The 11,728-nt window shown below is 40.5% G+C and overlaps 1 protein-coding gene across 2 annotated transcripts; it reads left to right on the top strand.

Annotated features, from left to right (window-relative positions):
- The first annotated feature begins 5,217 nt into the window (after positions 1–5,217).
- On the top strand, positions 5,218–10,940 carry LOC111171266 (serum amyloid A-2 protein-like). 2 transcript variants are annotated; one of them, XM_030762671.2, is made up of 4 exons: positions 5,218–5,291; positions 5,863–5,957; positions 8,289–8,427; positions 8,818–10,940. In XM_030762671.2, exons 2-4 carry the CDS (start codon positions 5,867–5,869, stop codon positions 8,978–8,980), a joined length of 393 nt encoding a protein of 130 aa, XP_030618531.2. In that variant the 5' UTR covers positions 5,218–5,291; positions 5,863–5,866; the 3' UTR covers positions 8,981–10,940. The 2 variants fall into 2 exon arrangements, with proteins under 2 accessions (XP_030618531.2, XP_089771201.1); XM_089915075.1 differs by lacking the exon at positions 5,218–5,291 and having other exon boundaries at positions 5,695–5,957.
- The last annotated feature ends 788 nt before the right edge of the window (positions 10,941–11,728 follow it).

Here is an 11,728-nt window from a genome sequence, read left to right on the forward strand (position 1 = left end):
ATCCAGTTGCAAAGGGTAGAGACTACCAGCTATACCTTTGAAACTAAGTTGAAAGTTTCAAAGATTTCCCAGGTGAAAATAGGAAGCAAACCAAACTCTTTTAAAAAGCACTGGCTTGGGACTTCCCTGGCAGTCCAGTGGTTAAGATTCTCAGCTCCCAATGCAGGGGGCACGGGTCTGATCCCTGGTTTGGGAACCAGGATCCTGCATGACGCACAGCATGGCCTAAAAATAAATAAAAAATAAAAAGTACTGGCTTTTAAAGAAAACTCTCTTGAGAGAAAAATTAAAGTTTACTTCCCACAGTGCTTGCAAAGATAGCTACGTCATAGGTTATATATATTCTGTACCTTGAGCAAATACATTAATAGGTTATAGAAGTTGGTTGTCAGAGAATGAATAAGATAATTTTCCACTTTAAAAGATGGTTCTTAATTGAAAAAAAGCTACAACAAAGGTAAGCATTAGTGTTCATCAAAAGATACCATAAAGAAACGTTTTAAAAAAGCAAATTTATTAGACAACTTTGCAGTTGCTGGGATTAAACTTATTACTCTAAACACTGATAAATAAAGGGAAAGAAAGCATTTTAAAAGAATTAGTGCATAGCTGTACATTATAATTTTGTTGAATCGTAAGTTGGTTAAATATAAAACCAAATACATTACTCCCATGAAAATGACTGAAAACATGAAAATAAAAGCCACAAGCTGGGGGAAGATATTTCTAACATACATAATCAAAAAGGCTTTATATGAAGTATAGAAAGAGCTCCTACTAATCAATAAAAAAGGAAAAAGAAATAAATATAAATTTCACAGAAGAGAAAGTACAAATGGCTCATCAATATGTAAAAATGGGGCATCTCATTGACGATCAGGAAAACACAAATTTAAACTACAATGTGATACTATTTATCACTCACCAACTTGACATAAAAAACAAATATGGCCTAGGATGTGGAGCAAGGGGGCCATGTATCCACTACTTGTGGGAATATAAATATATAAAATATAGAAATATGTATTGTAAATATATATATATAACCATTTTGGAAAGATAATTTGGTGTTACCAGCTAAGGTTCAACATAATCATATTCTATTTCACTTCTAGGTCTCTACCATTTGAACTCTTGTACTGGGATATTTGCACAAGATTGCCAGAAGCAACACTGTAATAGCAAAACAGAAAAAACCCAAATGTTGAAATAAGCTGTGTTACATTCATGCTTGGCAATAGTCTTCAGCATTGAAAATGGAAGAACTACTGCAACAGTCATCAACATGCCTATGTCTAAAGAACATATTGTTGACCAAAATAAGCAAATGACTAGTGAATCCATACAATAGAAATCTATTTACAGAAAGTTCAAAACCTGGAAAAACCTTAAAAATGCATATGTGATTAAAAAAAACAATTTTAAAAAAGCAAGGGAATGATAACACGAAGTTTGGGAAGGGGTTTACCTTTGGAGAAAGGGCGGGGGAAGCATGCAGCAGAGAGTGGGACACAGGGGCTTCTGCGGTGTTAGTAATATCCTGTTTCCTGGGTTGCTTGCGGGGGCCTTCCAGAGGGGGGATACTTTAAAAGTTTTAGATGGTAAAGGAATATGTTTAATTATTCTGCCACTGATCCTTCAAATGAACAAAATTACATAAATTCTAAAACTGCTCAACAAAAGATATGGTCATAGCACACATTGTTTCTTTTTTAAAAATTTTTATTGAAGTATAGTTGATTGACAATGTGGTGTTAGTTTCAGGTGTACAGCAAAGTGAATTGGTTATACACACATTGTTTCCTAAATCATTCTAGGAACTTCCAAATAATTTGTTGATTTTTTACTTGGTGTGTGTATTGTCTGGCACAGCTGAGACGAGTCAAGTGGTGCCCTTTCCGTGCATGACTTGACATGGGGTAGCAGCGTGCTCCTCAGTGCTTACCCATCGCACTGAAGTTGTTGTATGATGTGTGGTCTCAATAAGTGGAGAAAGAAAGGGTCCATGGTGCCAAATGCTTTCTGTACCCTGTAAGGTAACATGTTCAATTCATTAATGCTGGGATATAATTGACATAGAAAACTATATTAGTTTCATGTGTACAACATAATGATTCGATATTTGTATATAGAGTCGGCCCTCCATATCCATGAGTTTCATATCGGAGGACTTAACCAAACTTGGATCTAAAATATTTGAAAACCAAAATTTCCAGAAAGTTCCAAAAAGCAGAACTTGAATTTGTTGTGCTCTGGCAACTATTTACATAGCATGTACATTGTATTAGGTATTATAAGTAAACTAGAGATGATTCAAAGTCCGTGGGAGGAAGTGCTTAGGTTGTGTGCGAATACTATGCCATTTTATATAAGGGACTTCCGCATCTGAGCGTTTTGGTATCCACGGGGGTCTTGGAATGGATCCTCTGCAGATACTGTGGGACAACTGTATTGTGAAATGATCACCACAAGAAGTATAGAGAACATCCATCACCACACATAGTTACAATTTTTTTCTTTTGGTGAGAACTTTTAAGATTTATTCTCTTAGCAACTTTCAAATACACAATACAGTATTATTAACTATAGTCGCCATGCTGTACATTACATCCCCAGGACTTAATTATTTATAACTGGAAGTCTGTACCTTTTGACGCCCTTCACTCCTTTTACTCATCTCCCACTCCCTGCCTCCGGCAACCATTAATCTGTTCTCTGTATCCATGAGTTCAGCTTTTGATTTTTTTTTAGATTCAGCATATAAGTGAGATCATGTGGTATTTGTTTTTTCAATTTTCTTAAATTTACTGAGGCTTGATTTGTGACCCAAGATGTGATCTATCCTGGAGAATGTTCCATGTGCACTTGAGAAGAAAGTGTAATCTTCTGTTTTGGGATGGAATGTCCTATAAATATCAATTAAATCTATCTGGTCTATTGTGTCATTTAAAGCTTCTGTTTCCTTATTTATTTTCATTTTGGATGATCTGTCCATTGCTGTAAGTGAGGTGTTAAAGTCCCCCACTATTATTGTGTTACTGTCGATTTCCTCTTTTACAGCTGTTAGCAGTTGCCTTATGTATTGAGGTGCTCCTATGTTGGGTGCATATATATTTATAATTGTTATATCTTCTTCTTGGATTGATCCCTTGATCATTATGTAGTGTCCTTCCTTGTCTCTTGTAACATTCTTTAATTTAAAGTCTATTTTATCTGATATGAGTATTGCTACTCCAGCTTTGTTTTGATTTCCATTTGCATGGAATATCTTTTTCCATCCCCTCACTTTCAGTCTGTATGTGTCCCTAGGTCTGAAGTGGGTCTCTTGTAGACAGCATATATATGGGTCTTGTTTTTGTATCCATTCAGCAAGCCTGTGTCTTTTGGTTGGAGCATTTAATCCATTCACGTTTAAGGTAATTATGGATATGTATGTTCCTATGACCATTTTATTAATTGTTTTGGGTTTGTTTTTGTAGATCCTTTTCTTCTCTTGTCTTTCCCACTTAGAGAAGTTCCTTTAGCATTTGTTGTAGAGCTGGTTTGGTGGTGCTGAATTCTCTTAGCTTTTGCTTGTCTGTAAAGCTTTTGATTTCTCCATCCAATCTGAATGAGATCCTTGCTGGGTAGAGTAATCTTGGTTGTAGGTTCTTCCCTTTCATCACTTTAAGTATATCATGCCACTCCCTTCTGGCTTGTAGAGTTTCTACTGAGAAATCAGCTGTTAACCTTATGGGAGTTCCCTTGTATGTTATTTGTCGTTTTTCCCTTGCTGCTTTCAATAATTTTTCTTTGTCTTTAATTTTTGCCAATTTGATTACTATGTGTCTTGGCATGTTTCTCCTTGTGTTTATTCTGTATGGGACTCACTGTGCTTCCTGGACTTAGGTGGATATTTCCTTTCCCATGTGAGGGAAGTTTTTGACTATAATCTCTTCAAATATTTTCTCAGGTCCTTTCTCTCTCTCTTCTCCTTCTGGGACCCCTATAATGCAAATGTTGTTCTGTTTAATGTTGTCCCAGAGGTCTCTTAGGCTGCCTTCATTTCTTTTCATTCTTTTTTCTTTATTCTGTTCTGCAACAGGGAATTCCACCATTCTGTCTTCCAGGTCACTTATCCGTTCTTCTGCCTCAGTTATTCTGCTATTGATTCCTTCTAGTGTAGTTTTCATTTCAGTTATTATATTGTTCATCTCTGTTTCTTTGTTCTTTAATTCTTCTAGGTCTTTGTTAAACATTTCTTGCATCTTCTCAATCTTTGCCTCCATTCTTTTTCCGAGGGCCTGGATCATCTTCACTATCATTATTCTGCATTCTTTTTTTGGAAGGTTGCCTGTCTCCACTTCATTTAGTTGTTTTCCTGGGGTTTTATCTTGTTCCTTCATCTGGTACATAGCCCTCTGCCTTTTCATCTTGTCTATCTTTCTGTGAATGTGGTTTTTGTTCCACAGGCTGCAGGATTGTAGTTCTTCTTGCTTCTGCTGTCTGCCCTCTGGTAGATGAGGCTATCTCTGGGGTTAATTTTTAATGCTCTTGTCCTGAAGGGTTTGCTGCCATCTTCCTATTTTCTGTTTCAACTATGTTCCGTGGCAAGTGGTCTGCACTTTACAATCACCGCGAAGCTAGAGAGCCCGGGACCGTCTTGCCTTCTGGTCGCGTTCTCCAAGGGGGCGCGACCACTTAAAGACCGGCAAACCGAGCTCGATGCGCGTTCTACCACCTTCCCGCCCCCGATGCGCTTCTGCCTCCTGATGACTTACACCCGCAGGTTTCCTGGGCTTCTATCTCCTTCCTTTCTGACTCCTGTACCCTGGGGTCCCAGCTTCATCCTGAGCTGTCCCTTGCAATGGCCCCGTACTGCTCTTCCTTTTGCCCTGTATCCTCACATTCTTTAGGCAATCAACTCTCTTTTTCTAATATTGATTACCCTTCACAGCAAATGTCAGTACATTATTGTGTGGGGAAAAACACCCTTCCCCACCAGGAGTGAGACTGGAAACAGACAGAAGCAGCCCAACTTGCTACACTCTTGAAAACTGCCAGATTGCACAATCCAGGAGAATTAGATGTGTGTGAAGAATAACGCTGCTGTTTTGAAATGCTGTCAAGAGGAATTTCCCAAATTTCTTTCTTTCCTGTTTGTTTGGTTTTTTTTCTTTTGGTTCAAACCTGTCTTCTCATTTGCTCCACTAGCCAAGTGTCAATATATAAAGCACCAGCTCCATCTCCCAGGCAGGCAGCACAGGCAGCTCAGCTTTGCCAGGAGCCTCAGCAGGAAGGCACAGCCAACGGTGAGGTGCTAGAACTTTCCAAACTTTTCCTCTTTGGAGATTCTCTCTCTTCACCAGCATTCTTGTGCTGCAGCCCAGCCCTCTGCTTCCTTCCTGAATCTACTATTCTGACAATCAGAATTCACCAGCTGTGAATACTTTGGGGGGTAGGGGTTCCATATGCTTCTTCTGTGTGAAGTCAGTGATAGGTAGAGCAAGCATTTGTAAGTGCTTGTGCATTGTTTACCTCATCTCATATTACAGAGAGGTATAGTGCCCAAACTCCTAATGCCTTTGGGAAACTTGCTGTGCAGTTGGGTTTCAGGGCTGATAGGGGATGACTGGACTGGAAATGGTTTATACTAAAAGCCCGTTGCAATCCCTCACACAGGAAATCATTGGGATTCCAATGAGACACACGGAAATGAGAACTGGATCCTCTGTAATGCTATCTATCTATCGGCTATATATTGAGATAAAATTCAGTGGAATTTATTTTTGGAATGCAAGGGTGTATCCACATTACAAAACGAAAACAAGAACAAAAACCCAGACCTGTCATCCTTGTTTGTGTCTGCTCATCTCCCTGCAGCAGGATGAAGCTTTCCACGGGCATCATTTTCTGCTTCCTGATCCTGGGTGTCAGCAGCCAGAGATGGGCTACATTCCTCAAGGAAGCTGGTCAAGGTAAGGATCAAAGGATGGGTCAGGGGAAGGATGCATCTGCAGCTCCCAGGATTCACCTGAGCAGAGGTCACATCCCCATAGGGCAAAGACCATAAGAGGGAAAAAAAGGAGTTTGGTTTCCGTGGTAGCACTTCCCCAGGTTTCTCTGACCAGCTTTGCACCCTTGGGATTCCCAAGCCCGAGGTCACATAGAATTTGGGCCCCAACTTTCAGCAGGAGTGAGGAAGAGATCTGGATTCAGAAGGTGCATGTTCCCTAAATACAAGTGGGGCTCTGCTGCCCCCTCGTGGGCAACTAGGGATGGCTCATTTCCAAGTCTCAGGTACCATGAAGTGGGTGCATTAAATGGGTGGGGAATGTTCACCCTCCCCATCCACTTAATAATTATAACTAAAGTACCTGAGCTTTTAATACCTGCTAGGCGCTGTTCTAAGAGCTTCGCATGCATGAGTGAACTCCTTGTCATCCTCAGGTTTTAATCCTTTAGTCCTGCAATGTTGGTACCATTATCCCTTACCAGAGAAACTGAGGCACCAAGAAATTAAGACACCTAACAAAGTCCTCCAGCAGAGCGGGATTTAACCCAAGACATTGAGCTCCCCCAGACCTTGCTATTAACCGAGGTATTATATGCCTCCTAGACAAGAGTACACGTGGGAGAGTGAGGGATTTGTGAACACATGTCTTGCTCTGTATCTGAGCAAATGGCAAATAGTGGGGATGCGGTGCCTTTAGAAGGCAACTTGATAGAGCTCCTCTCCCCACCATAAATGGCACAATGAATTACCTTGACAATGGTTCTCCTGAGGCTGAGACCTGGCCAGAAACTGATAGCAAGAGATATGTACCTCACTAGCCACAGTGAAGTAGCAAAAATTTGTTTATTTCACAAAATTATTTTGTGTTATTATTTTTCTGTGATAGTTACTGAATAATTGTTTTAAGAGTTTGCTGGCCATTCTATCTAAATTCTCACAGACCCAGCTAAAAATATTTTTTCATCTCTTAGGTCAGTGTTTTTCTAAGGGCTGTTCTAGGGCCACGTGCATGAGAATCACCCGAGGTCTGGGGTGCTTTGTGGAATGCAGGCGCCTGGGGCCACACACAACCCTTCCCTTGAATCACAATCCCAGGGGTTGAGACTGGAAATCTGGCCTTTATTAAGCACCCCAGTTGATTTTTATGCACACTGAAGTGTGCACAGTACCTCTGGTTTTTCTGACCTTAGGTGAGAAGATATGCCAGGCATTTTGGAAATACTTTTTAAGAAAGTCTGGACTTCAAGGATCTATTTAAATCAGTAACTCAGTGGGAATAAGTATAGTAGGAATGTCATAACTCTCAACAAAACTATGTTTCCAAATGCCAAACATGACAAATATATAATATGAAGATTAGTTTTCTCATAGAGTCATATGAGTCTCATAGGTTTATCATATAAACCCTGATTATAACTCTACATTGGATTTTTCTCTTTGTCCTGATAAGTTTTTTTTTAACTTTGCCATTTAGTTCTAGCTGATCAGAGTCCTTCTGTCCATAACTCCCTGCTCTGCATCTTCATTCTTTTTCTTTTTTTGTCCCACTCTTCCTAAGGAGTAGAGAGGTCATAGTATACTGAGCGCCTACAAAGTTTTAGCCGTTAAACCTGTATTTCCTCAGTTCTGTGTAACCACTCTGAGGGAGGCAATACTCCTCTATTTTATTGGAGAGGACACTGAGCTTTATTTAGAGCTGGTGTGTCAGTTGCCCTTTTCCTGCATCTGATTACCCTGTTTCTTCAAAGCTCTCTTAAGGAACTCACGTTTATCACCTGCTGATTGAATTTTGACAGTTGGCCAGGTCCAAATATGCCCCGGACATTCAGATGTACTCAGGACCGAGTTGTCCTCACTTTGTCCACAGGGATGGATTTCTCCCCTTGACTAGGTTGGGAGCATCCTATGTCTGCAACCTCCCTCAGAATCGCCTTTGTTCTCAACCTCTGGTCAGAGGGTTTCCTGTATCTTTCCAGGTAGAGGTCCACTGTACAACCAAACATCCCTTAAAGAGCATCCGACCTCCTCTTCACACGCATCACACACAACCAAAAACGAAGTACCAACAGACTTAGGATGGAATCAAACAGAGTAAAACTTGCACCGTGTATGATTCTCATAACATTAACCCAGGGAAGTGAAAAGTAAAGGAATATTCATTTCAAGCCAATATAATAATCTCCAAGGGCTTAGTCAAAGGCTGAAATCTGGACTCAGTGGGAGGAAAATGTTTTCTTTCTCTATTTTGCTGAGACGTGATCATGTTCATATCATCACTTTCTTTTCCTGCCAGGGGCTAAAGACATGTGGAGAGCCTACTCTGACATGAGAGAAGCCAATTACAAAAATTCCGACAAGTACTTTCACGCCCGGGGCAACTATGACGCTGCCCAAAGGGGACCTGGGGGCGCCTGGGCTGCTAAAGTGATCAGGTACCAGGGGCCCTGAGGATGCAGGGATGGGTGTGAGAGCCTCGGACAGCCAGGAGGGGCCAAGCCCTGGAGAACTTCCTGTAGGGCTGTGGCCTCTCCTCCTCTTATCCACCCTCACCCTCTGTGTCCTGTGTGGGGTCTGAGTGGCTGAAGAGCAGAGCAAGGCTGGTGGGACAGACGATTCCCAAGCCTCCCCCATGGGTGCTGTTCACCCAGCATAAGGGGACCCGCAGGGCTGAGGTGGGCTGAGCCCCGGCAGCCTCAGGCTTCATCCCCTCTTTCCTAGCTCCTGTCAGAGTCCTTGATTCCTTGGAAAGAGGAGAGATGGGGAGGGTGGGCTGTTGCTCGTCAGCCCTGGAGTAATCCCCTACCTGCCCTTTTCCATTCCAGCGATGCCAGAGAGAGTATTCCGAGAATTACAGACCTTTTCAAGCATGGAGACAGTGGCCACGGACTGGAGGACTCGAAGGCCGACCAGTTTGCCAATGAATGGGGCCGGAGCGGCAAAGACCCCAATTACTTCAGACCTGCAGGCCTGCCCGACAAGTACTGAGCTGCCTCTCACTCTGCTCAGGAGACAGGGCTCAAGCGAGTGGAGACAGTGCTGAGCTAGGTTACTGTATTCTGTATCTGTAGTTCTTGATAGTTGATAAAGAGCACATAAAAATGTTGAACAAATGCTTGTGAAATCCAATTTGCCCTTGGCATTTGGAAACAGCATATGACAGCCTTCTTGGGAACATGAGCCTATTTAATACCATGGGGATGATCAATAAACATCATAGTTTTTAAAAAGGAGATAACGCACTAATAAACAATAGTAATAATTTGGGGTAAAACTTCACAGTCATCCACTGGTATCTGCTGGGAATTGGTTTCAGGACGCCTGCAGATACCAAAATCCGCAAGTACTAAGTGCCTCATATAAAATGCCATAGTATAGTTGACTCTCCACATCCGCTGAGTGGAACCCCCCCATGTGGAGAGCAGGCCAGCTGTATGTCCAGAACACAGACTATACTGTATAAACCATATATGGACTATTATATGGACCAATTATCAGTCCATAACTCCCTGTTCCAAATCATGGAAAAGATAATAAGAATACCATGAACAACTTTGGCAATAAAGCTTAAAACTTGATAAAAATCAACAAATTCTTAGAAAAATACAACTTACAAAAACTGACTCAAGAAGAAATGAAAACTTGGATTATTCTATAATTATTGTAAAAGATCAAATCTTCCCCCAGAGAAAACAACAATCCCAGATGGTTCTATAGACAATTTAACCCTTCAAGAAAACAAATGATTGTTTTTTTATACAAACAATTCTGCCCAGTAGAAAATATCCCCATCCTTTCTGTGAGGGTAGGAAAATTTGACACCATGAAAATCGAAGGAAAATTCAAGCAGTCAGAACTTTACAAGACTTGCCTGGTGGTACAGTGGTTAAGAATCTGCCTGCCAATGCAGGGGACATGGGTTCAAGCCCTGGTCTGGGAAGATCTCACATGCCCCGGAGCAACTAAGCACGTGTGCCACAACTACTGAGCCGTGCTCTGGAGCCTGTGAGCCACAACTACTGAGCCCACACGCCAGAACTACTGAAGCCCGCGCGCCTAGAGCCCATGCTCTGCAACAAGAGAAACCACTGCAATGAGAAGCCCACGCACTGCAACAAAGAGTAGCCCCCACTCGCCACAACTAGAGAAAGCCGATGCACAGCAACGAAGACCCAACACAGCCAAAAATAAATAAATAAATAAATTTAAAAAACTAGGTAGCTAAAAAAAATAATAACTTTACAGAATATTACCAATAACAAGTTGTGAAGCTGAAAGAAACTTTCAGCCACCGATAATTTCCTAAACTACCAATTATAATTTTTAAAAATTTAAACTATGCTAAAGACAGAATTACTTATTTTTTGTTACAGAAAATGTTCTTACAAGGTCACTGTTACATAAAAAAATGATCAAAGAAACCTCAGCAAGAAGTATATTAAAAAAGGGTTGTAAATAGGCAGAGCACAGAGGATTTTTTAGGGCAGTGAAACTAACTACTCTGTATGATACTATAATGGTAGATATCTGCCATTATAAATTTCCAGAGCCATAGAATGTACAACACCAAGAGTAATCCTAATGTAAACTATGGACTCTGGGTGATAATGATGCACCAATGTAGGTTTGTCAATTGCATCAAATGTTGTACATTGTATCTGGTGGGGAATGTTGATAATGGTAGAGGCTATGTATGAATGGGGGCAAGGGTTCTAAGGGAAATCTCTGTACCTTCTGCTTAATACTGCTGTGGCTAAAACTGCTCCAAAAATAAAGTCTACCAAAAAAAGAAAAAGGATTGTAGAAGTGTGTCAGGCTACTTACTAATAAAAGTAAGTTGCATATTTTTCTGGATTTCATTTTAAGGTATTTGTTGGTTTCTTAAAATTGGTGATTTACTGTGATTTCTTTTTTCCCATTCTAAATAAATATTTCCTATTGTAACAAATTTAATATTTGTAATTTTGTACTGTTTCCCCTAAAAGGGGCTTCTGAAATTGCATAATTCAGGCCCCACAAAACCTGGGTCTGCCCCTGCACAAATGGTGAAAAAATGTTTATAATTATTTGAGCCTAGGCTCTAGTTGTATTTTATGTGTTAACACACAGTATTTTTGTCCTGTTTTAATATACCTTAAAATTTTCCATAAGTGCACTTGCTGTGTCAATTGGAACTTTATTTTATTAGAAATTTTACCATCATCTGTTCATGATTTTGAGAAGCAAGTTCCCTGAGGAACCACACCTATGTCATTCTGCATTTGTAAATGTGGGGCTCACAGTAATTTGATGTGTATGTGCCAAAATCGGAGATCTTTGTTATATCTTCTAGTACAGTTGTGCCGGAGCATTTAAAACATTAAAATACATATTTTATTTAAAATTAATTTTATTTTTCCTTTCTGTAAGGGAATCATATTGGTATTATCGGAATTACATGTTGAGGTAAGTTATATCATCTATAAATTTCATTTCATTAAAGTGGTGTTCTAAAATTTTTGCTGTAGGGTTTGGTGGAGCGTTGGGTCTGATGTTGAGTGCCATCAAACTAAATAGAAGCAGGAACTGAAAACACAGGGAGTTGTAATACTGACGTTCTTCCTGGTGACTTTCGTCTTTTCCAGGATTCCGACCACACCTGGAAGAAAAATGATGTCTTTAAGAATGGCAAGTGTGCCCAGAGGTCATAGGTCCGATAGCTTCACGTCTGTACTAGAGACATTGTCCTGTTCCATG

This window comes from Delphinapterus leucas, chromosome 7 (genome assembly GCF_059928025.1).
Source record: "Delphinapterus leucas isolate spDelLeu-1000000601 "Yukka" chromosome 7, BTC_Dleu_Yukka2, whole genome shotgun sequence".
Taxonomy (NCBI): Eukaryota; Metazoa; Chordata; class Mammalia; order Artiodactyla; family Monodontidae; genus Delphinapterus; species Delphinapterus leucas.